This window comes from Anoplophora glabripennis, unplaced genomic scaffold (genome assembly GCF_000390285.2).
Source record: "Anoplophora glabripennis isolate ALB-LARVAE unplaced genomic scaffold, Agla_2.0 scaffold59, whole genome shotgun sequence".
Taxonomy (NCBI): Eukaryota; Metazoa; Arthropoda; class Insecta; order Coleoptera; family Cerambycidae; genus Anoplophora; species Anoplophora glabripennis.
This window is the reverse complement of record NW_019425991.1, coordinates 128,489-154,655: the sequence shown is the minus strand read 5'-3', so window position 1 is coordinate 154,655 and position 26,167 is coordinate 128,489. Positions and strand designations below refer to the sequence as shown.

At 35.8% G+C, this 26,167-nt stretch overlaps 3 protein-coding genes across 4 annotated transcripts; 2 read left to right on the top strand and 1 right to left on the bottom strand.

Annotated features, from left to right (window-relative positions):
* The first annotated feature begins 1,518 nt into the window (after window positions 1-1,518).
* Window positions 1,519-3,216, top strand: LOC108906279 (potassium channel KAT3-like). The gene has a single exon (XM_018709501.1). It carries the CDS (start codon window positions 1,519-1,521, stop codon window positions 3,214-3,216), a length of 1,698 nt encoding a protein of 565 aa, XP_018565017.1.
* A 12,152-nt stretch (window positions 3,217-15,368) lies between these two features.
* On the bottom strand, window positions 15,369-25,892 carry LOC108907078 (ubiquitin recognition factor in ER-associated degradation protein 1). Of its 2 annotated transcripts, none has more exons than XM_018710599.2 (5): window positions 25,774-25,892; window positions 21,916-22,030; window positions 21,707-21,861; window positions 21,375-21,647; window positions 15,369-15,808 (listed from the first exon to the last, which is right to left on the bottom strand). In XM_018710599.2, exons 1-5 carry the CDS (start codon window positions 25,822-25,824, stop codon window positions 15,464-15,466), a joined length of 939 nt encoding a protein of 312 aa, XP_018566115.1. In that variant the 5' UTR covers window positions 25,825-25,892; the 3' UTR covers window positions 15,369-15,463. The 2 variants fall into 2 exon arrangements, with proteins under 2 accessions (XP_018566115.1, XP_018566123.1); XM_018710607.1 differs by lacking the exon at window positions 25,774-25,892 and adding an exon at window positions 22,124-22,235.
* Window positions 22,525-25,644, top strand: LOC108907068 (protein unc-45 homolog B). Its single transcript, XM_018710587.2, has one exon. It carries the CDS (start codon window positions 22,739-22,741, stop codon window positions 25,532-25,534), a length of 2,796 nt encoding a protein of 931 aa, XP_018566103.1. The 5' UTR covers window positions 22,525-22,738; the 3' UTR covers window positions 25,535-25,644.
* Window positions 25,893-26,167: the final 275 nt, after the last annotated feature.

Here is a 26,167-nt window from a genome sequence, read left to right as displayed (position 1 = left end):
GGTTTAGGGATTGTGGGTTTGGGGTTTGTGGGTTTGTGGATTTGGAGTTTGTGAGTTTGAGTTCGTATGTATTGAAGGTTTCTGAGCATGAAGTTTCTGAACTGCAATCAACTGTTTCACGTCTAAGGGATCCTTAGTAGATTTTCGCATATTAAGAAACTGATAAACTTCAACATGTGATATCTCAACGAAAAAAAAAAAAGATATTTGAGCAAACTCAACGGCATTCGAAAGAGGGAGCCTTGTACTTTTATACTATATGTATTTTTTTTAAAAAAAGAATAGATGGCATTACTACATAACCTCAAATATGAAGAAAAACAGTGTTTTTTTTGCACTTTTAGGTTAGGATATCTCAAAATTCTGACGTGATAGAGCAATTCTGCGTCCAGATTCGGATTCAGCGCACCAAAATCCTTCGGGAATGCATGCTAGTGTGTCTACTGAGTTTAACACAGGTCCAGAGGTCTCATCTACTGATATATGTTGGAACGGGCGAAGTAGTACAGTTGGGTAGAATTCTAGAAGTGTAAGTGTAGTTCGTTTTTAGCCCAAAAAATGCATGTTTTTGAGCCATTTTTCGCGAATATCTCAAAAAAATGATCATAAGCAAAAACGAAGGTAATTAAATAGCAAAGAGATTGCTTTTTTTATCTTTGTAGGTGGTATAGAACCCGAGTTATGACTCCCAGAAGTTGAAGTCAATTTCGAAGATAGCTATAATCGAAACATTCAACGTCCTGTAGCGGAAAAATTAAAGGTTTTTCGAGGAAAACTTATATAACACCTATTAAAGTTCTTGAAAAGACCTTCAAATAGAGTGGTGGTAGAAGTCTTTAGCATGAAAACTAATAAAGATACAATCAAAATAAAATGATTGTCTTGATTTTTGAGAAAAAAAATGGGTATTAAAATTATTAATGACTTGACGGAAAAAAATAATAAATGTATTCCTTCTGCAATTTACTTTATTTATGTGTTAACAGTAGATTCTGGAAATTTGAACGATTTTAGAAGCCTAAATTTAAAAAATATTTCATTTACTTTTGAATAAAATTTTTAATTTTTTAAAAAATCGCCTTTTTTCAAAATATTTTAGAAACTAACAAAGTTATTAAAAAAAATGATAGAATAAGAAATTGCAAGTCTTATCTTACTGAACAATTTGCTTTTTATTTTATGATAAAACTTATCGTTTAGCTGAAAATCGCGAAAACCCCATTTCTTGACCTTTGACCTCGAGTAAATTTTTTTCCGAGTACCGGAACGATGAGGAATTTTAATATGTTATTTTTAATTATGTTTTAAACAATTTTACTCACTTTCAGCTTGTAAATTTATGTACCGTCACTCTTATTTTTTGGTCTAATTTGACCGGACTACCACTGGAATAAACTTTTTTCCAAATGAGAAGAAAAGTACTTAGGTACAACTCTTAAACCTTGCTTACTTCATAAGCTTGTTCATTCTCGTGATAGTTACCTGCGCCTGTTTCCACTACATTGACGTACATCGAAAATGTCAGTGCACAGATGTTCCTTGCCTCGTTCAGATTCCTCCGGCCTCCACAAGCTGCCACCCAACGCCAGCCTCTGCAAGCGCCTGCTGCGTAGATTTCACAAACTGACCCTCCTCGATCCGGACAATTTCAGATGCAAGGCTTTCTATCATCACAAGTCTGCCATCTTGATCGACCAAAGGAAGCACGTCAGGGGCCGTTACAGGTACATGATTCATCCGTTCAGCACTCTCAACATGCTCCTGGAGGCGACGATTTGCGTTATCTGGGTGTCCAAGATGATAATATGCTCCATGATGGACAACATGCTGAAGGAGGTCAGGGTCATGCGGGCAATCGTCACTTATATTTTGAGCAGCATGCAAATTGCCATGATAATTTGCACTTTCTTCATCGGATACATTGACAAGGAGGGCAACGAGGTGATCTTGAAACAGAGTAGCGTCGCGAAGAGGTACCTGTCGTCGTATTTCTTCTTCGACGTGGTTACTACCGAAGTGTTCGATCCACTGTTCCGGATGTGTCTCGATAAGTACATGCCAGCAACGACCATCCAATGGCAGATGAAGTTCCTTTCCAGAATTATAGAAGTGCCCTGCCTGTACGTCAGGCTTTACAGCATCTTGGATTACGTTAGCAACACTGGGGAACTTCTGGGGATACCTCTCAAGATTCGGAAGTGCACAAACTACCTGCTTAAGACTTACCTGTACCTTCACCTCTTCTGCTGCATTTTGTACTGGGTGCCGCAGATGATATACCACGATGACTTTCCTTTGAACTCTTGGTTGGTTGTCGCCAAGATCAACCCACTATCGAACCCCACTCTATTCAAGGTGTACGGGGAGTGCATGCTGTTAACTGTTTGTTTCTTCTTCGGCGCATCTGCCGGTAAATACAGAATATCCGAGACCAATGAGCAAGTGTGCCTGAGTTTCATATCCCTCTTCGGCAGGCTGTACACTTTATTCCTCCTTGCCGACTTGCTGAGGTTCTTCGGCATCGTGGGTCTATCAGAGGCCAACTACGACAAGCAGATGCTCCAGTTAAGGGAGTACATGATGTCCAATGGCATCCCCAAGAGCCTAAGAACGAGGATGGTACGGTACTACGAGAAGAAGTTGCAGAAGCGTCACTTCAAGGAAACGGACCTCCTCAACAGCCTCTCCGACAGACTGCGAGCGGAGCTGTTCTTGCACTCCGCGCAGATGCTCATGCAGAAGTCGGATCTCTTCAAGCACCTGCCTCAGTTCGAGATAGCCACCATCGTATCCATGATGCGACTGGAGACTTTCGCGCCCGGGGACGTCATCTTCGAACCAGGTCAGAATGTCGAGACCGTCTTCTTCATCTCCTTCGGCTCGGTGGCCATCCTCAACAGGTCGGGGACGGAGCTGTGCCATATGGAAGACGGAGAGGTGTTCGGGTTGTGCTTAACGATGCTGAAGAAGAGGAACTACTTCGCCCTGGTCGTCGAGACCTCGGAGCTTTTCCTTATCAACGTGGCGGAACTGGACGAGTTCTTGAAGGCTTACCCTCAAGCGTCGCATTACATGAAATGTCTGGCGGTGGAGCGGTTCGCCTTTTACAGACAGATGGAGCAGAACATTAACAGCCACATGGATAGCTGTCTGGAGGAGTTGAAGAAAGGCGTGCTGTTGGAGAAAAAGCGCAGGAGGAAGGTCGTTCGGGAGTAGTTCGTGTTGTGTTTACGTTTGTAACTGTTGCCGTATTTTGTAAGCAAGTTTGAAGAATATCGATAAAAATGTTTATAATTATGCAAACCTGTTCAGGTCTAGATCTGTTTCTTCCAAGAAATAAATCAGGGCCTTTAGTCCTGGAAAAAAAGTATGACCGTACGGGAAATTAAATTTTGAATTGAGTTTCTTGTTCTTTAAACTCGATCAAAAATGACGAACTTGGTCAAAAAAAGTTCGCAAAGTTGCAAAAGACCGTTTTTCCAAAATAACTTTTAAAAATTTTAAACAAGAAAGTTGTAGGTTTTAAAAAGATCTATCGACTGATCTTTTGTAAGCATCAATTGCTTTGTTACTTTTCGAGACATATCGAAAAAGCCGTTAACAACTTTAGTCCAATCAATAGGTAGAAGAGCTTACAAAAAATACCACCTGGAAACAAAAAATATGGTGATATAGGAGAAACAATTCTAAGAAAGACAGTATAATTCGTACAGGGTGGTCCGTAAGTAATGGTCCATAGAGACATACTAGATTTTTTACTTCAAAATATTACGATTAGAGCCAACATGCCTTAATAAAATGTTGATAACAAAAAAGATACAGGGTGTCAAACTTGGAAATTAAAAATTGAATTTTCGTAATAATTCTAATATTTTTGAGTGTATGAACGTGAAAATTTAGGGGTAGATGTTTTTGTATACGAGAAATCATAATTTGTTATCTATTTCGATGTATCTTCTAGAGGGCGCCACATACGCCGTGTTTATGACGTAAATACGAGCATAATTTTTTTATCCACAACGTTAACGCTTCTTTTTTTTAAAAATCTTAAACCTACATTATTTTCGTGAAAAAATGGTATACTTGTCATTAGCTCTAGAAATTGTCCGTTTTCAAGAAAAACGCATTTCAACAATCTGCTGCATGTTTCATTACAGGAAATTTTATCGTAGTGTGCGCTAATGAAAACATTAATTTTGACAATTAAACATTATCCCTTTGTACACATTAAAATACAAATTATCAAGTTGATAAATTTTATTTACAAAACCAGTTAAAGGAGAAATTTAATTAAACAAAACTATGATTTTATCAAGCGTTTAACAAGTAAAAAACTGAATATGTACCTAAGGAAAAATAGGAAATGTTTCAAAGTAAATTTTCAATATGTCCACCATTCACCTCGATGCACTTGTCCATACGATTTATGAAAGATCGTCTAATATTAAATAATACCATTGGATCAAAAAAAGTTGAGGCATTACTAATTTCTTGCCAAAGTTGGACGCGAGTATTTATAGTGTTTTTATAAACAATTTCCTTCATTGTGCCCCATACACCAAAATCTAAAGGGTTGAAGTCTGGACTACGTGGCGGCCAAGGAAATATACTACCACGGCCAATCCAACGTTCAGGAAAGTGTTGGTTTAGATATGTTCTTACTTGATGAGTAAAATGTGGCGGAGCGCCATCTTGCATGAACCACATATTTTGCCTCAAATTCAGTGGTAACGCATCCAATAGATCAACAAAGCTATTTTCTAAAAAATTTAAATAACTTGTACCATTTAAATTTCCTGGCAACTCATATGGACCTAGAAAATGGTTTCCAATGATCCCACACCAAACATTAATCTTAAATTCATGTTGAAAGTGCCGTTCTCGAGTTACATGAGGATTTTGAACTTCCCAACAATGCTTATTTCTTAAATTGAAAATACCTCGGCGAGTAAATGTCGCTTCATCTGTAAACAATATTCTGTTGACAAATGTATAGTCAGTATTCTGCTTGTTCCGAATATCACTTGCAAATTGATATCTTGAAGGAAGATCGACAGGTAATAAATTTTGAACTGGTGTAAAATGATATGGATGATATTTTTCTTCATGTAATGTCTTTAAAATTGATGTTTTATTAATTCCCGTGGCTGCAGCTAATCGTCTTGAACTAGTTTGTGGATCATCTGCAATGCGAATTAGTATTTCGTCTTCCTGGTCAGGCGTAATCATTTTTGGTCGACCTAAATTATCACGTTTAGGACGAAATGAACCACTTTCGCCTAAGTTTCTGAATAGATTTTGAAACAGTCGTTTACCAGGTTGCAATCTGTTTGGAAATCTTCGGCAATATTCACGTTGCGCAGCACGTCCATTGAAATTTTGTTGACAATAAACAACCGTCATATCTCTCATTTCCAAATTCGAGAAATTATTATGTCTCGGCATAATTCGTTATTTTCTTTTAAATACTTAATTGATTTTTACCAAAAATTAATAAATACAATTTGAATTAATTGCTAACCGTCACAATGATTTTTTCTAATTGTCAAAACTGTCTTGGCATTGTCGCACACTACGATAAAATTTCCTGTAATGAAACATGCAGCAGATTGTTGAAATGCGTTTTTCTTGAAAACGGACAATTTCTAGAGCTAATGACAAGTATACCATTTTTTCACGAAAATAATGTAGGTTTAAGATTTAAAAAAAAAGAAGCGTTAACGTTGTGGATAAAAAAATTATACTCGTATTTACGTCATAAACACGGCGTATGTGGCGCCCTCTAGAAGATACATCGAAATAGATAACAAATTATGATTTCTCGTATACAAAAACATCTACCCCTAAATTTTCACGTTCATACACTCAAAAATATTATAATTATTACGAAAATTCAATTTTTAATTTCCAACTTTGACACCCTGTATCTTTTTTGTTATTAACATTTTATTAAGGCATATTGGCTCCAATTGTAATATTTTGGAGTAAAAAATCTAGTATGTCTCTATGGACCATTACTTACGGACCACCCTGTATATATCGTTCGCATTGTTCTTTGCTATAATCTCCAAGATTTTCAGGAAACCAATGCAGATGTGAATGAAGGAAATGCAACTTGTAATTCATAAAACATCCCAGATCTTGGAACGCTTTTATCATTTTTGATACAATTTCTTCGTATTTAGGACTCTTGTTGTTTCTGGCACAAATTGCACTTCCTTCATCCACATCTGGATTGGTTTCCTGAAAATTTTGGAGATTATAGCGAAGAACAAGGCGAAAGATGGGATGAAAACATGATGGCCGACTTTTGTTGGTGGTTAAAAAGAGAAACGAAAAATAGAGGGACTAAACGAAAGCGTAACCCTTTGCATAGATCCTTTGAAGAAAGGAGAACACGTTATAGCAACAAAAATAAGAATGATTTGTAGATATCGTTTTCTTTTGTTTAGAAAGTAGAGTATTCTAAAAGTTTTATTGCATTCTCAATCTTCTAGGCTGTTATCTCTCAGTACAAAAAGTAGATGGATAGATGGGTGGATGGGTGGGTCTGTTTTTGAATGAAATTGGACCGGCTTGTCTGACTCTATGATGATAAATTGGAATTAAACGAGTGAAAAATCATACGTCTAATGAGCTGGTAGAATAATTTGATTTTTTATAACTTTCGTCGATCATAAATGACGGTTTTTTTTGTGAATTCTGACCTGTTTTTTTAATTTTCCCGAAAACTCAGACCCGTTGGGCCAAATCTGAAGGCAGATTCGAATTCAGCGGAAATAATACATGGAACTACATGGGTCTGAATACCAGATCCGATACTTTTTTTTTGTGGGGCAAATACTCTAATCTTTCGTGTGTGGGAGGGGGCGGCATACCACTACAAATCTAAGAGATGTACAAGCTAAGCGCAAGGCAGTCTAATATTTATTTTTCCGAATCCGACCCGTCGTTTCCGTCGGTCCGTTTTTTTTTATTCGACGTTTCGGCGACAGCGACAGGGGACGCGGCCGTGCGCAAAAAAGGCAACAGACCGCGGAGACGTCATTGCCGAATCCGCACAATCCCGGCCCCCCCGCGGCGGCTACACAAACAAATAGCGAAAAATAAACTCATAGACATAAATAACAGATATGCGCTCGCCGGCCGGTCAGGATATTTCTCATCGGGTCGGTCAAGGTCAGTGCGTAGCCTTTATTGTCGGTGCGGGATCGAAATCGGCACGGCCGGGCATGTGCGATTGTTAATTTTCGTATTACGATTTAGCCAGTTTAGTCGAGGCAATAAAGCACTAAAAAGGCCAAAAGTTCGGAATTTTTTCCATAAAGACGGATCGAAATGCAGCCTCTTGCATTCTCTTCCAAAAATTTTTTGTAAAAAATGTGGCTACTTTGTGTTTCTGACAAACCGGAAATTGCATTGCTGCAGCCAAAAATGCATTCAAAAAATGCATTTTTTGAGACGCCTTTTGGAAGATTTCAAAACTTTGTAAATAAGAGTCAGAACTGGCCCAAATCGGGTACTCGGGGGTTTTCGAGGTCGCTGATCACGATTATGATGTTCAAATTGACCCCCCGAACACCTGGAGCTCAGGAACGCCGATGAACGTCATCTCCGTGGGACTCTACCAAAATTCACGAGGGGAAGGAGAGAAACTCGGCGCCCGGGGTTTTTTTGGGTCGCTGAATTCAAATATGCCATCGTCGAACACCCCCCGGACACCTGGTGCGCCCGAACCTGGACGTGGACGTCATCTCCGAGTCTCATTGCCTCGCCTAGTTAGAAATTGACAATTAAGTTTTCGAGATAGATGACGAATGACGCGCCAGAAAGAAATTTGAGTCATCGACGAAATACTGATAATGTTGATTATCGTTTTTAATTTATTATTTTTTTATCGGAAACGGAGAGAAATGGATTTTGAAGGAAAATAGGCCAGGAAAATAAGCTGGGAAATGACCATTTCGCGACTTTTTGTTTCGGCAAGCTGAATTTATCACTATAGATGTTAAATATTATGTACAATAACATATTAGTTTCCACAGTCATAAAAATGGGGGGAAGATTGTTTACAGGCTGGTTAATTGTATAATGTTTACGTAAATTCACGTTTTTCGCTTATAACTTTTTTTCGTTCATTTCCACGAGAAAACAGTAAAGTACTTTTTTTTCGTCTTCAAAAGACCTACAAAACTAGCTCTCGAGCGTCAAAAAATATTGATTAGATCAAAAGTTATAAACAGAAGAAGTTTATTTATGACTTTTGAACAGCATTATTATACCAGAACGTTTTGGCATCGCATCCTCTCATTCCTTATCATTGTCTAATAACTCACACGAAATCTGAAATCGGTAAGTTGAATAGTTTACAAGTTATGGCCTTATAAACAAATTAACTAATTATTAGTCTGGACGATCCCGAGGATCTTCCACAATCGCACTGATTTTTTCATGGTAGATTTCATAATAATACAATGAAATCTATAATTTCTTTTATAATTTCAAATTTGCAACCTGAAAATTTTTTTATTTTTTAGCCTTAGGTGCAAAATGAAATATACGAACGTGATATAGTTATATATTATTACGTATTCGGAAAGCTTATGAAGAAAGCTTTAAGTTAAAAAAAAATCGTCAAGATTCGTTGAAAAACAACGGAGTTACAGACTGTCAAATATATTATTTTCAAGCGAATTTCGCTTATTTAACGGCAGGACTATGAATATTATCGTCATTTTGTTCGGACTCGCTTCCCCCACTCTTTTGCCGCACCACGGCTCGTCGAAAATCAAGCGACTCACTGACTTTTGACAATATTTCCTATGCACTTAACATACTTCCACAAATAAAATATTTTCATCCGGGAAAGTACTCGGGTTGCCGGTTATGACGGTATCTTTTTGCCGCTACCAGTCTAATTTGTTTAACAATAGGTCGTCAAGTTTGACAGTCTGTAACTCCGTTGTTTTTCACTGAATCTTGACGATTTTTTTTTAACTTAAAGCTCTTTTCATAAGCTTTCCGAATTGTGATAATATATAACTATATCACGCTCGTGCGTCGTATATTTCATTTTGCAATTTAGGCTAAAAAATAAAAAAAAATCAAGGTTGAAAATTTGAAGTTTAAAAATAAATGATAGATTTCAATGTATTATTATGAAATCTACCATGAAAAAAATCAGTGCGATTGTGGAAGATCCTCGGGATCGTCCAGACTAATAATTAGTTAATTTGTTTATAAGGCTATTCCACTTACCCATTCCAGATTTCGTGTGAGTTATTAGAAAGTGATGAGGAATGAGAGGATGCGATGCCAAAACGTTCTGGTAATAATAATAAATAAATGTTTAATTCAAAAGTCATAAATAAACTTCTTCTGTTTATAACTTTTGATCTAATCAATATTTTTTAACGCTCGAGGGCTAGTTTTGTAGGTAGATGAAAAAAAAAGTACCCTACTGTTTTCTCGTAGAAATGAACGGAAAAAGTTATAAGCGAAAAACGTGAATTTACGTAAAAATTGTACAATTAACCACCCTGTAAACAATCTTCCCCCCCATTTGTAGACTGTGGAAACTAATATGTTATTGTACATAATAATATTTAGCATCTATAGCGAAAAATTCAGATTGCCGAAACAAAAAATCGCGAAATGGTCATTTCCCACCTTATTTTCCTGGCCTATTAGATCTAGGTACAGAGAAGCCTCAACATTTTTGACTTATTTTTAATTTACCTTGTCGATAATCCAATACAATATATAAAGTGTTCCTTTTAAAATAAGCAAGTAGATGGTGATTTCCGGTGTAACCGGAAGTGCTACAATAATGGCATTATTTTATTTAAAGAGAGCACCCTCGAAAACCCTAATGCCTAAATTTTCAAAATTGAAATCGAAGTAGTCTCTAATATATTCTAATGAGCGATAAAACGTGATTTTCGCACTTTTAGGTTAGGATATCTCGAAAACCTGACGTAACGGAGCGATTCTGAGTTGGATTCGGATTCAACGTGTCAAAAACCGTTGGAAACGTTTAGGTAGATCACTGGTTTAAAATTATGTCAGTCAAGGGCGTGGCCAAAGGGGGTCAGGGGGCAGTTGCCTTCCTAGAAATTCGAAAAAAGTACAAACATTTTCTTAAGCCAATAAAATATTAGATTAGAAATTTTTAATAAAGTATTTTATTTATTTAAACTATAATTTTGAAAATTAATACACTACTTATTTATTTTTCTAAAAAACAATTGTAATAAATTAGTATAAATATTTGTTGACAAAAGAATTTAAAAATATAAAATTTTATGTTAAAAAGTAATACCCATATTTTAAAAATTTAACTGGAATTTTAAATTAAAAAAAATAAATTGTTATATATCGGAATCAGAATAATGGTTTAACAGTGCAACTAAAGCCATATACATATTATGTAACGCACCAATTTTAAGTATATTTTTTATAATTTTCTTTGAATTTCTTTATTTTTTAAGTTATTTATATTTTTTATGTTTTTCTTGTATTAAAAAGGTTTTATTAATATTTCTGAAAAAATTAATACACAGTATCTATTTCTACCTATAATTTATATTTCTCCCATCCTCTCTCTTATCTTGCCCCCCCTAGCCCATTGGCTGGCAACGCCCTTGGTCTGTTATCATTAAAATACACTGTATTCTGAAAATGTTGTTTTCGACTCTTTCGGATTGTTATTCGATATCGAAACCGCCACTTCGGCCTAATTTGACTTTGTATCTCTTAAAATAACCTAGATGGGCTCAGGAACCCAACATATAACTGGAAAATAAATGTTCTGTGTGATGTCCCCGGCTAAGAAACCTGTAGGGATAGATAGACGACAAGACCTACAGTGAAACCCAATACTTTGGAGCGCGTTTCACAGGAAAAAAAAAAAAATAAAAGCTGTTATTCCTAAACGAACATGACATTCGATTTGGCCCTAATAGGAGAGTGTTCCGATTGCACCTTCACTGCTGTCACGTCGCGATTCTCTCGCCACAATGCACATGCAGGTAGGTTGGTAGGTATCCACAAAAAAAATTACAGGAAAACATGTTAGATGTTATTTAGCGGAAAATAAACACGTAGGTGCCAGTCAAGATTTGTCGAAATATATAAAGAGGTTGAGTTGATATCATTTCGTACAAGACGAAGACAAAAAAAATTGGAGAAGTATAAAAATTTACGTAGACTACGATCAACTTACACCTCAAGTCGAAATTACGCCACTGCACCTAACGATGTGACGTCATTACGGCCCTATTGCGACGTCAACTTCCACAGCCCTATTTATTATTATCATTCGGATCGTTCGGAGCCGGTCCCAGTGAGCTGTGGCGCAAATAAAACAAACGCGCGGCGGCCCATTTGTCGAGGACGGCGTCCGAGAGGGCATCTAGTGAGCCGGGCCTTGTAGATGGCCGAAGTGAGCGAGCAGATAAGGCGGCTGCGGCCGCGGGATCGTCCGTGTATCTTAATTCCGATGTTATTTAAATGAGATGTCCCCAAAGTGTGCCGGCGTTTGCGAGATCAGCGCGGCGGACGAGTTGCATTTGTTTCCGAGTCGCATCGCGGCGATCGGGAACGTCAATTTATTGCTTTCCAGAATCGGTTTGGAATGACGAGTCGAAACAATACTTGTAGTGTTACAGATACATTGTTTTTTTGACACACTATTTTGTATAGAAAGATCGTGAAAGCTATGGATTATTGTCGATACCCTCAAAAATCGTATTTTCTAAAGAATTTATTTTCATTTGGTCACTTTTTCATGCTCCATTTTTAGTTATAATTAGTTATGCTTTAATTTAGGTACTTTCATTTTATGAACAATAATACTCTCATTGCCGTTACGTGTTTCATTTAATTTCCTTATCTATATGTACATTTTTTTACTTATTAAGGAATATCTCCTCAAAGTTTGTCGACTTAATCCTGAAATGACCTGTATAATGGTTATATTCACAAATCTAGTACAGGCCATCATAAGTCAAACAATATTTTAAAATTAACAATTTCAGTTGCAATGGGACCTGATATAAATTTTTTATTTACCTCACATTGCCTGAAAACCCGCTGCATCTTAAGAATATGCAGATACGCCATATTGTATATTTGACAGACTAGATATTTCTAAATTAACGTTTCAATATACGATTTCGATATTTACAACAGCCATACTAAAAGAGATTTAAAAATGTTCCAAAAACTTTGAAAGTAAGTGCGTAAAAGAGGGCTTGCTATTGCCATCTGGCAATAATTTATATTTGTAGTTATTTTATCAATACCTTTGGCGCCTTGAACAAAATTGTACATAAAAATCAGGACTGTTTAATTGGATAGTCTGTACAGTACATAAAAAGAAGCTTCTCTCTCGTTCTTGGAGGAATTCACTAAACACTAAACACTAAACTACTTTAATTTTTCAAAAGAAAAAACCGACGCTTTCGAACAGCAGTCACCATTGCGTTTCCGACATGCAGCGCCACCTGTAGGGGTCTTCTGTAGGGGTCTTCTTGAACTATTACAAATTGGTAAGTATGTACCTACTTTGGTAACTAATAATATAAATTCTTATAATAATATGTAATTTTACGTGTATGACTGACTAAGAGAAAATAAGGAAAATCACTAATGTCTGTTAGAACGCTGATGGGGCAGCAATGCGTTAAGGATTTCTGTGCTTATACACAGACAACAAGACCAAGTTACTCCGTTCACTACCAGAGGGCAGCACTGTCGACGCCGAAAGGAGCTTTTTTATAAACAAATAAAGGCAAAAGTTATAACTATAAAATTATATATAGTTATAGCAAAACTTAAAAATGTAATAAATAATAATGATAAATAAGCAGGTAACTTGATTTTATGCGATAATAATTTTAACTTGAAGTTACAGAGCAAAAAATCTATTTTTTTAGGATTTAAATGAGGTCAAATTAAAAAATATAACTTTTAAACTAATTTCATTTTGTCGTGTAGTTAAAATGACAGAAAACACTCACACATTTTGACAGAAATATTTAAAATGAATTGATCCGAAAATTATATTGAGATGATTGCAGTTGTTCATTCGACTCATCTGTGTTTCGACTGAATTGTATGTAGCGCCATCTCCTCACAAACGGATGAACTACATTGAGTCAATCACCTAATTTTAATACTATAATACTTCACAGATAATTAATAACATAAATAAGTACATAATTAGCTACCAATTTGACTTTGAAATTAAAAAACGAATTAATAATGTACGAACTATTAATAGAAGAGTAAAAATTGGATGTGACTTCGTATTATATGGCGCTGCCATCTGTCGGAATCGAGAAAACGCTAAAAGGAATTACGAAGAAACTCCAATTTTTGGTGGGAAAATAGATTTTTCGCAAGTTCTGAAATGTTTTTTCAAACATGTATTAAAATAGATAGAATATACAGGGTGTATCTGTATTCCGTAGAAAACTAATCTAATTGTTTTTTTAAATTCATAATTAGTCAAATTATAATTATAACACAACAATAATTTGACAACTAACTTGGACAAATGTCAAGTTATTTCAATTGTTTTTGGAGTGTTTCTGGTCATGGCCAATTTGACAATAGATCTGATATGAGAAAAACTGTCCAAAAAATAGAAAATTGCAAATATCTCTAAAAGTAGTAATGGCAACCCTAACAATGCTTACACGTCTTGAAAGGAAATTTAAATCTGCATACGACAGAGTAAAAATACAGGGTGTTCCATTTAAATTAACAAAGTTATAGCTGTTTGAACTTATCAAAATGTAACAGCAAAAATTAAACACCTAGTATTAATTGTTTTAATTTGTTGGTATACCATAATTTAGTGTTACCTATGCCCTTTACAGGTACCAAAAATCCACTTGATGTCGCGCTCCTGAAAAGAATTACTAGCGTCTCCGCAGATCCTTGCATCTGTCAAGTTTTTTCTTTAAAAATTAATATCTCAAAATCTATAACTCCTAAGTATAGGGAATATTTAATAAAATGTAATAATATATAGGGTGTTCCATTTAAAATAATAAATGTTAATGTCGACTTTCGGTATAACCGGAAAAGCCATAAATTTCTAATTTTAGCTGTGTTGGCACTACTGCCTTTGCTAAGCTGTCAAATTTTCAGATTTATCGGATCAGTTCTTTCCGACATATCGATAGTGGCAATTCCTGGTGGGACACCCTATATAATTCGTATAGTGCACTGTTTTTTTTAAGTTTAATTTTATAGTAAAATTTAATATGGTGTTTAGTGAGTATTTGGTATGGTGTAAATTTAGAACCACAAAGTTATTTATTTCAGTGTTTAATGGCGGTACTGTGTTTGTGCGTCTTCATTGTTGAATTTCTGTACATTATAAAAAAACATGGGTGGCTCAAAAAAAACGAATATATTTTTTTTCGTGTCTCTTATGAAAATATGTTAGTATATCATGTTTTAAGAGCCCCCTCAAAAAATCAGCACAAAAAAATTTTTTTTAGAGGTCGCTCTAGATTTTTAAAAATTTCCAAAATTGTCAAGATTTAATTTTTTTTAAATTTTTTTTCTCGCTATTTTATCACTTTCTAGGTTGAAAAAAATCTCACAATTATTTTAACTTTAAAAGTGGTGTACCTAAAAATAAATATCAACAAACTAATATTTTTTTTTTTTGATATTGATGAACAAAATAGAAATAAATCACGACACTTAAAAAATTTCTCGAGGCAAAATTTACTATCGCACTCTAACAAAACTATAATTTTTTAATTTTTTAAAATTTAAGTGTCGTGATTTATTTCTATTCTTTTGTTCATCAAATTCAATAAAAAAAAATTATTAGTTCGTTGATATTTATTTTTTAAAGGTCGTTCGAAAACAGGTACATTACTTTGAAAGTTAAAATAATTATGAGTGACTTAGAAATTAAAATATCGACTTGAAATTTTTAGAATCGAGATTTTTTTCAACCTAGAAAATAATAAAACGAGAAAAAAAATTTAAAAAAAATTCAATTTTTGACGTTTTTGGAAATTTTTAAAAATCTTGAGCGACCTCTAAAAAAAAATTTTTTTGAGCTGATTTTTTGAGGGGGCTCTTAAAACATGATAAACTAATATATTTTCACAACACGAAAAAAAAAAATTTCGTTTTTTTGGGCCACCTTAATGTATATGAATAAAAACTGGGTAAGTGCTCCCAGCAAATGTGTACGGTGGCCAAAAGTAGGGTATGAAAATTACGAAAAAGCTAAAAAAATTGAATTTCCACAACGGAATTTAAGAAAACAAACCCGCATGTCCTCCTATCATCCAACCATTCAACGTTTCACCCTGCGTATTACAAAAACACGATTTTTAATACACTAATACTTTATTGAAATAAAAATACACTTATTTATAACACATCCTGCTACGTAACCACACATCGGGACGTAACAACCTCTAATTTAATTCCTACTCCTCAAACTGAATCCTGTTCCGCTGAAAGCTTTGAACTCGTTACCCTCCTCCCCCTCGTTACTCTTCTGCTTCACCGGCCTCCTGATGAACCTCAGCGTGCCTATCTGGTAATCGTAGTCCGGAATGCCCTTTACGTATACGGGTTTAGGGGTGGCGGAGTCGGACGTCGTGGATTCCTTCCGTTTCTTGCCGTCCAGGCGGTTCCCGGCACCGCGGAAGGCCACGAAGCCCGACGGTTCCGGCATGAGATCGGCCGGGTCGACGGCCATCTCCTCCTCCTCCTTCCTCTGCTTTTCCGGTTCCTTGTAGCCGACGGGAGCGGCAAATTCCACCTAAACGGGAGCAAAAAGCTTTTAATTGTTAGTTCCAAAGTGGTTTGTTTATACTTCAATAAACTAGAGGGGTTTTTAGCTTATACCAGAGAACACGCTCGTTCGCGGTCTGTAAGGAAGTGGTAGAAGCCGTTTTAAATGCCGTTGAGGAAAATCCACACTCAAGTGTGGGAACTGCTGCCGAATTCAACATTCAAAGTCTATAGAACGTTAAAAGATCTTTAAATCACGCGTTTTTGATGCTCTTTCAAAATCCGTCTATACGATTACAAAAAAAATTAAATTTACTGTGAAAACTAAGGTTTTCGTTCAGGTAAAAAGCTGTGACCACATATAAAACCTTCTAATCCACGGGCCCACGTACAAAGAAAAAGATGATTACCAGCGAGCTGTAACTTTGCGTGCAGCTTAAGTTTGACGAGTCTCCCAAGATTTGACTACAAGAAAAATTCAACAGTGGCAAGTTTTCCCGTGATTTTCAGGAAAACATGTCAATCTGGCATAGACATGGAATGTTATGACCAGCACTTTTTTTTAAGTTTAAATGAAAGATATATTTTTGTTAAACCCCTCAAAAAATTTTTCCGACAAAAATGTTGGTATTTTGAGTTTATCCCCCACCCCAAATATGTCGATTTGGTGACATTATGGTTGGTGACAACCAGTAAGCTGGTTTTTCTGGGAGGGTTTGGTAATAAGATTTGAAATGATCTTATTGTCCGACAAAATTCTTGAGAAGTTTTTGCAGTCCGACGCCCCGAAGTTGTCGACTTAACGACAACATGGTCGGTGATAACCAGCAATCTGGTTTCGATTTTTTTCTCTAATACATAATTGAAATATATTTGTCCGCCAAAAGGATTGGAAAATTTGCCTTAAAAATGGAAAAAATTACTTTTTGTGGTACCTAATGTTCGTTCCGCTATAAAATAATTAATTTTTTAAGGAAAAAATAAAAAAGAATAAATAAGAAAATTATTTTGTTAACAGGAGCAACAGAAATTGAAATTCATAAATAATTATGTCTAATTAATTTAATTAATCTCCATCAAAATGATTTCTTTGTTCAAAAAACTTATATGTACATTTTATTTTATAAACTATTGTAACTATTTTATAAAAAATGGTAACTGTACAATGAATGCTTGCGTTTTTTAAATTAAAATTTGCAATCTTGTTTTGACAAACAGTTTACACATAGTTTTGTTCTTGAAAAACCAATTATACCAATTTTAAAAATATTATTATACATTTATCAACGCGTTTATTAAGATTGTCTTGTTGTAAAGTATAAATCCTTAATGCGAAATGACTGGAGCATTTAAATCCTGCTGCCAAAGTTCTTCACAGGTGTTTATAGTTTCTCCATAATCAACTGATTTCATGTAACCCCAAAAACGGAAGTCTCGGCATTCCATCTCACATTTATGTACATACAATTTAAATTAAGATGTAATTTTAGGTACGAATAATACTTAATGGACAGTAGCATACAAATGACAGCAATAAGACAAGTGGAATATGTCAATTATTTGATTTTCGTCCAAACTTAAGAAACTTCACCGCTNGACTGAGTTTTTGTACATGCATTACCACTATTAATAGTTACTTTTTCGCATCCTTCTCGAATTCACTGAACGTGCCAGTGGTGGAGATTTTAAGGTATCGTAAGGGTTTTTCCCTACCAACTTTTACGCCACTGGAAAAATGAACATTTGATAGCAAATTTTGAAGCGCCAATGAATTTTAGACAAAAAGAGTTCTCTTGGTTCATTGCTCTAAAGTCAACCGTTTTCAAGAAAAATGACTTTATTGAACAAAAACAAACATTTTGCTGACATTTTGAAGATATTTTATAATTTAAAAGACGGGTAGTAATAATTAAAAATTTTAACGAAATTTAACAGCATTTGCAACAAGTAGCTATTAATTAATAGTGGTAATGTGTGTATAAAAGCTCAGTCCTGTAGTTCAAACGATTTCTAAGATATTGGCAAAAATCTGAAAAAAAGTTTTGATATCTTGAAAATGAAAGCCTGGAGACAAAAATGGAAGAGGAAAAAAATGTTTCTCTTTTCAAGAGGAATTTACGTACTGCACATATTAAAAAATGTTTCAGATTCATATGGTAAGATATCCAAATATATCTCGACATACTTACCATTTAATAGAAAAGTACAATACCCCCAGTATCATATATAAAAATAAGAACGTCCAATTTTTATATAAGTATTGAACATAAAACAAATTAATTAATAAATTATTAATTTTATTAAATATAAATTTTTCTTCTACATCATGCGTAAGTATTGAAACCGAAAAATTTTATCGTTTAATTTTGTCGGACAAGCAAAAAAAAAACGTTAATTTTGTCGGACAATTAAATTCTCAGATTAATATTGCATTTTTTTAAATAATGACGCTTTTGTCCGACAGCTGGTTATCACCAACCATGTTGTCAAGTCGACATCTTCGGGGCGTCGGACTGCAAAAACTTCTCAAGAATTTTGTCGGACAATAAGATACTTTCATTTTAAATCATATTACAAAACCCTCCCAGAAAAATCAGCTTGCTGGTTGTCACCAACCATAATGTCACCAAATCGACATAATTGGGGTGGAGGACAAACAAAATACCAACATTTTTGTCGGACAAATTTTTTGGGGAGTTTAAAAAAATATCTTTCATTTAAACTTAAAAAAAAAGTGCTGGTCATAACATTCCATGTTTATGCCAGATTGACATGTTTTCCTGAAAATCACGGGAAAACTTACCACTGTTGAATTTTCCTCGTAGTCAAATCTTTGGAGATTCGTCAAACTTAAACGTCACGCAAAGTTACAGCTTGCTGGTAATCATTTTTTTCTTTATACGTGGGCCCGTGGACTATTCACAAATGCGTAAAAATTAATAAAATCGAACTTTACAAATAGCTCAGTATATGATAGGTCTGAATTCTTGACACATGCACCGATTGACGTGAAATTTTTAACAGTAAGTAGAAAATTGTAAGTTACATAGTGCCAATGTGTGTAGTGCATTTCAATCGCAAAAATCAATAGAGGGATAAATTCTAAGCAAAAAATGTTCTATAACATTTTTACCAAAAATTAATATTTTCAGTTATTTTCGATTGAAAATGCCGATTTTTCATCTAAAAAGTGTATGTTTTTCAACCATTTTTGATAAATAACTCGAAAACCTTGCGTTTTATCGAAAAACCCATATGGAGCAAATATAAAGCTTTTGAAATAATGAATCGATTCATTATTTGTTGATTCCGTAGATGTAATAATAACCGAGTTATCACTCTCTAAAAGCGATTGTTTATTTTTCGGAAAGTAAAATCGAACCATTTACCGTAAAATAATGACGAAAGAACCAATTTTTTGAAGAAAATGAATACAACCTTTTTTAAAGTGCTTGGAAAGACCTTTAAAATGCTTTTTGAAAAAATTTCGTAGCTCAAAAACTCGCGGAGTTATGATGAAAATAAAATGGTCATCTCATTTTTTCGGGGAACAAATCAACAATAAAATCTATGGCTGAACCACAAAAATAGAAACTAAGCGTAACCCATGTACAATTGACTTTATTTAGGTACTAATAATAGGCTCTGCAAGTTTGACCGGTTTAGAATGCCTAAATTTAAAAAAAGTTTGAAATATTGAAAAAAAATAATTTTTTAATCTTTAAAAAGATTTCCTTTTTTTCAAAATAACTCAAAAACTAAACAAGATACGTGAAAAATACAAGCGTTCAAAATTAAAGGTATTTTTTTATGTTTGCTCTCTTTCATTTTTTCTGTAAAGCAAAAATTAACTGAGATTACGTTTTTTAGATTGCATTTGCGTATAAGGACCACCTTCTTTGAGCCCTTAAAACCTAAAAATCTCGAAAACGAAGAGTTCAAAACCCTTCAACTACAAAGGTTGATTTGTAGCTCTTGCAATTCCCTGCAAATTGCTTTTTGGAGCGATGAAAAATAATAAAAATTAAAAAAGTTATCGTGAAAAAACGAATTGTATTATTCAGTGAAAATTGTCGGATCGTAGAAATGGCTTAATTTCTGATAGTTTCCGAAGCGTAATACACACTAATTACATAATTTAAGTTTCGAGTTTTAAGTAATCTCGTTGAATTTAGTAATGTATTGTTGTGTTTTGAAGCAGGTAAAAATTCTTCAATTCCTCATTAAGGGTTGTTTTTAAGGGTTGAAATGTTGCAATGAATCATCAGTAAAACGAGTATTATAAACAGTGATGAGTCTTTCATTCATTATAAATGCTATGAAGATGTAAAAAAATTTTTGATTTATTTTCTGCAATAAGGGTGGTTTATAAGGGGTAAGAAAAAAAATAAAAATGGTCCTTTTTATTTAAAATAAAACATGAATTTGTTGATTATTCTTTTTCTCGTAAACGGTTCATTTTATCGACAATAAAGAAGACTACCTTTTTTTTAATCTAATGTTGAAGCTACCCAGATTTATTATTTTAAAGTCTTTATCATACAGGGTGTTAAAAATTTAGGCATTAAGTTGTAAAGCTTAGCCCCTGGTAAACTAAAAAAGCTAAATATGTTTCAAGGACACTATTTTAAGAGGTCCTTACTAGTGTCCATCACATAAAATTTTTATTAAATTTTATCAAGTACTTATTCAAAAATTATTCGAGAAAAATCTATTTATTTTATTATTAAATTTTATGGAAATTTGTCACATTAGTTTTTCATGTTCTATCTGCACCCGAGAGATTTCCCACATTTTCCTGGACACCCTGTATATTCACAAAGTTTCAAAAGGATGCAAAATCTAGAAAAATTTTGCCATCATTCTAAAGTTTGCGGAAAGTATTATGTATAAATATTGTCAATAAGCCATAATCGAATCATATATCCAATTTCGGGAGCTTATTATACATGAATCGAGGAATATTTTCCGAAAGTTTCATGGGCTTTAATTAATTTTTAGAAAATTGGCGAGAATTTTAAGAAAAACGTCGATTTTTGCCATTTTTTGTTAATTGCAAACTTATTTTTGAAATAAAAAAAAATCGGAGCGATGCTATCCTGTACAAAATTTCATTTAGAACAAAAATGATCTCTTGCGTTTTCTTTACAGAGTTCAATCCAACCGAGCTATTGAAGGAAAACAAATAAAAAAGCATTTTCTGCGACATAAATAGTTATTAACATTTTTTTTCTCATTACGTGGCGTTTGTGCATTTTAATATGAATTCAATAACAAATTTGTAGCAGATATGTAAGAAAATTTTGGAGTTTATGGAAAATTATAGGTTAAAGAATTGCATTTGGCTTGGTCGTAAAGCAGAAAACTTTTATCTTCCATCTGACTTAAGTTACGAAATTAACAGCACTATAATTATTATTATTTGTCTTATTGCTATAGTGTATTAATAACGCATGAGTAGAACTTGAAAAAAGTTGAATTGTGCTGCAGTCACAGGAAAACAAAAAAAATTGACTTGAAGCATAAAAGGGACACCCATAATCGATTCGTTTATACATTGCCTACATAAATACCTGTGCAAAAATTCCACTTACATTCATATCGCACTCTATAATACTGATAGCGTCCCCGGGTTTGGTTTCCAACACACACAACTCGTAACTTTTCTGATTGTACCTAACGGCGATCACGTCGCCGGTGGTCAAGCAGGCGAAAGAACGCAGACAATTCTCTAGGACGGCCTTGGGATTGGTTATATCGAGGAAATCGGGGTTCAGCGGTTGGAACTTGGAAAACGTCCCTACCGGCAAAGAAACGCTCTCCATCTGCACCAGATCGCCCTCTTCCAGGACCATATTGTGCATCATCTACAAAATTGTTCCAAATAAAAACAAACTAATGACGATGTACACAAAATTTCACCCACCCAGAGCGGCAGATAGACCTTCCCTTCGTCAGCGACAAATTCCAGCACCCCACAGTGAGTTACTCGGTTCGTCTTTTTGTTGGTGAGCTTGAACAGCATCGGGTAGTTAATATTGAGCCTCGTGAGGTGTTCCAGAGCGGAAGGAGGCATGATAACTGAAATGAACAAAGTTTATATACTGGGTAACCGTCAAAGAGGCGCGTTAATACTTTTTCCTCCACGTTCCACATCTTGACGTTCGTTGCCGGGTAGCATAGCCACCGAGTAGCAGTGGTACGTGGTGTTGAAGGGTCGAGGTATCTCCGGGAACATGTTGAAGCTGAACTAAAAATTAGGATATAGAGAGTTGCTTTAGAATATTAAAGTACACTTCAATAATTTTGTATACAAAAAAAAGTAAGAAATAAATTTACTCACCATTTTTGCAGTTAATTAATTACACAGTTACAATTAAAACGATTATTTAAATTTTGTTTTACAGATTATTTGAAAAAGTATGTGGAATGTGTATATAAATAAAGTGGTATATCATTTCATCTGACATATCTGTCATAAACATAGTCGTATTCCATAAGCTCGTTCTTATAGGGTAATGAAATACGAGAAGTAACCCCGCAGAAAGGTAAATCTTCATGGGTAAACCCACTCAGAACATATATTGAATAAAATTTGTCAAACGTTTTGTTTAGTATTGAAATTTAAGTAAATCTTATCATTTTATATTAAAAAATCTGATTCTAACAAAAAGCTCGATAGTTCAGAGCACCCAATCGAAACCGCCTTGCATGTATCTTCTACAGTAGACTAGAACTAGAAAAAACGAAAATAAACAGGTTATTTTAGTTGCCAAATCTAAATTTAGTAAATTTAAACTCTTCTTTAAAAATAGACGTTCAAGAGAATCGGGAATGTGCCAGAACCTCAATCTTTCAGTATAAAAAAAGGGAGCACGTCGTTTTATCCAAAAATAAAGTAATCGCGACGCATCATAACCTATAAAATAACGAAAAAAGTGTGAAGATTGTGATAAAAATGGGCACCAACGAAGTAGAGGAAGCTCAGAAATACAAGGAAGAAGGAAACGAAGCATTCAAGAACAACAACTGGGACCTTGCCATCAAGCTGTACACCAAAGCAATACACCTAACACCGAACGAAACTCGAGAGCTTTCAGTGTACCACAAAAACAGAGCGGCTGCTTACCTCAAACAGGAGAACTACAAAGCTGCGCTAGAAGACTGCGACAAAAGTTTACAGATCGTCCCCAGTGACCCCAAAGCCTTGTTCAGAAGGTGCCAAGCCCTGGAGGCCCTCGACAGGTACGAGGAGGCCTACAGAGATGCCACACAAATATTCAAAGACGATCCTACCAACAAAACGGTGCAACCTGTACTGGAAAGGCTGCACAAGGTGGTGCAGGAACGTGCTATACACAACGCGCAGACCAGCAGTAAATTGGAGAGTATGATGAAGATAGCTTTCGATTTGACAGAGACAATGGATAAAAGAGAAACGGCAATGAACAATTTACTGGTGCTGGCGAGAGAAACCGCAGGTGCTGAACTTATGATCAAATCCACTATCGTGCAACAGATTAAGAAACTTCTCAAAGTTGAGAAGAACAAGGAAATTTTCATAACCGGCATCAGGATCATGGGGGAGTTATGTAAACACGGTGACGAGAAGACCAAAATAGTGTTGAAAGACGTCGGGATACCTTGGTTCTTGGAAATACTGGACTCCAACGACGAGAAACAGGTAAACACGGCAGAGCACTGCATGCAAACTGTTCTGAACTCGTTCTCCGGCATGGAAAATAAACCCGAAACGAAGCCCAAGGAGGAGCTTGTGGAAAAGAACAAGAAACACATCGATACCCTCCTGACCTGCTTGGTATATTCCGTAAACAACCGAGCTATAAGCGGTCTGGCCAGAGACGCCTTGATCGAACTGATTATGAGAAACATCCACTACAACCAACTCAACTGGGCGGAACAACTAGTCGACATAGGCGGCGTAGAACGACTGATGGAATGTGCCAGTGAACTAGAAGAATACAAGTACGAGAGTGCCATGAACATCACCCCATCCACAAGAACCATCGCCGCGGTTTGTTTGGCGAGAATATACGAAAACATGTACTTTGACGTCCTCAAAGACAAATTCATGAACAAAATTCAAGATTTCATCAAAGACAAACTATTAACGCCCGACATCGAGTCCAAAGTTCGAGTCACCGTCGCCATAACGTCCCTCCTCCGTGGACCCTTGGATATCGGCAACACCATCATAGGAAAGGAAGGCATAATGGAGATGATCCTGGTAATGGCAAATACGGACGACGAACTGCAGCAAAAGGTTGCTTGCGAGTGCATCATCGCCGCCGCTAGCAAAGCCGACAAAGCCAAAGCGATAATAAACCAAGGGGTGAACATCCTCAAACAACTGTACAAGTCCAAAAACGAACACCTCCGCATAAGGGCTCTAGTAGGGCTGTGCAAACTGGGCGCTTCCGGGGGTAGCGACGCGTCCTTGCAACCGTTCGCCGAGGGCTCAACTGTAAAACTAGCAGAGGCTTGTCGGAGATTCCTGCTACACCCCGGCAAAGATCAGGATATAAGGAAGTGGGCGGCAGAGGGACTGTCGTATTTAACGCTGGACGCCGAAGTTAAAGAGAAATTGGTCGAGGATAAACCAGCTTTACAAGCGTTAGTGGAACTGGCGAAAACCGGAGATCAATCCGTGCTTTTCGGAGTGGTCACCACCCTGGTGAACCTTTGCAACGCCTACGAAAAACAAGAAGTCATCCCGGAGATGATCGAGCTGGCAAAGTTCGCAAAGCAACACATCCCCCAAGAACACGAACTGGACGATCCCGACTTTGTCACGAAACGAATATTGGCCTTGGGAAAAGCAAACTTCACCACAGCGTTGGTAGCTCTGGCCAAAACCGAAAGCAACAATTCAAGGGAACTGATTTCGAGGGTGTTTAACGCTCTGTGCAGCGAGCACGAACTTAGAGGTGTGGTAGTCGCGCAGGGCGGAGTGAAAGTATTGATTTCGCTGGCGTTGAAAGGCACCGACAAAGGAAAACGACAAGCGGCACAAGCCCTCGCCAGGATAGGCATCACGATGAACCCAGAAGTGGCATTTCCAGGACAAAGGGCCCTGGAAGTCATCCGACCGTTCATCTCGCTCCTACATCCCGATTGTAACGGTCTGGAAAACTTTGAGTCCCTCATGGCACTCTGTAACATCGCTCAGATGAGCGAAGTCGCCCGGCAGCGGATCTTAAAGGAAGAAGGCTTCTCGAAAATCGAGCACTACATGTTTGAAGACCACGAGTACATCTGTCGAGCTGCCACGCAGTGTATGTGTAATATGACGCAGTCGGAGGAGGTGATAAGGATGTTTGAAGGGGAAAACGATAGAGTTAAGTATGTGGTGTCTCTCTGCCTGGACGAGGATAAGGACACGGCAATGGCAGCCGCCGGAATGCTTGCTATAATAACGGGTGCAAGCAAAAAATGCTGCGAGAAGGTGTTTGACTCGAAAAATTGGTTGGACTCTCTTCATTGTCTGCTGGCCAATCCCCTAGCGAGTATGCAGTACCGCGGGGTTTGTGTGGTTTATAACATCATAACTAGTTCAAAAGAATTATCTGAGAAACTTATCGAGACGGATATTATGGAGATACTTATGGCATTATCCAAGTTGCCACTTGACTCGCAAGAAAAACAAATTGTGGAAATCGCCTCGAAAGCTCTGGAGGAAGCCGAGAAGTGGGGTGTTATCAAGAAGCCTGGCGAAGAAGATGAAGATGATTAATTTCAAGTACTAAATTTTTAAAGCATTTGTTATGTACTTAATGTATTCCTAGTTTTATAGGTGCCTTATCCAAGTTTTTTATTTATACAGATGTTTAATAAAATAAAATATAGAAAAAAATTGTTTTGGTATTTGACACATAATTTAAAATATGTATGGGAGGAATAGAAAGTTTAAAAACGAGGGGCAACAGCAAAAAATAATCCTAAAATTAGTTATTATACAATAAATTCACTTACGTTTTGGGAAATGGCGATATTGAGCCTTCTATTTCGTCCTCTTCTAGACATTTTATTACTTTTAGTGATTCTCTTAGCAAAGCGGAAAATGCAGATTAAAAACTTTTTAACACATCCAATTTCAACTTTCTATTTGAAATTTGACAGCAGTTCAAATCGGTAGCCGTTAAAAGAGATATCTATCTTTAGACCTGTAAAGGAAACCTACTTTATCGATAATATATAGTTTGAAAGTTGAAAAATTCATTTCTGTGCTCTAATACATACGTTTTAATATACTATAAAGTTTTTCCAATACTTTTATTTATTTCTTAAAGATTCCTTCAGGTTTTTAAGATTACTTTGTAAATTTCGCACGTGACTCGCACCACTATTGGACGTTTCAATTTCCCTC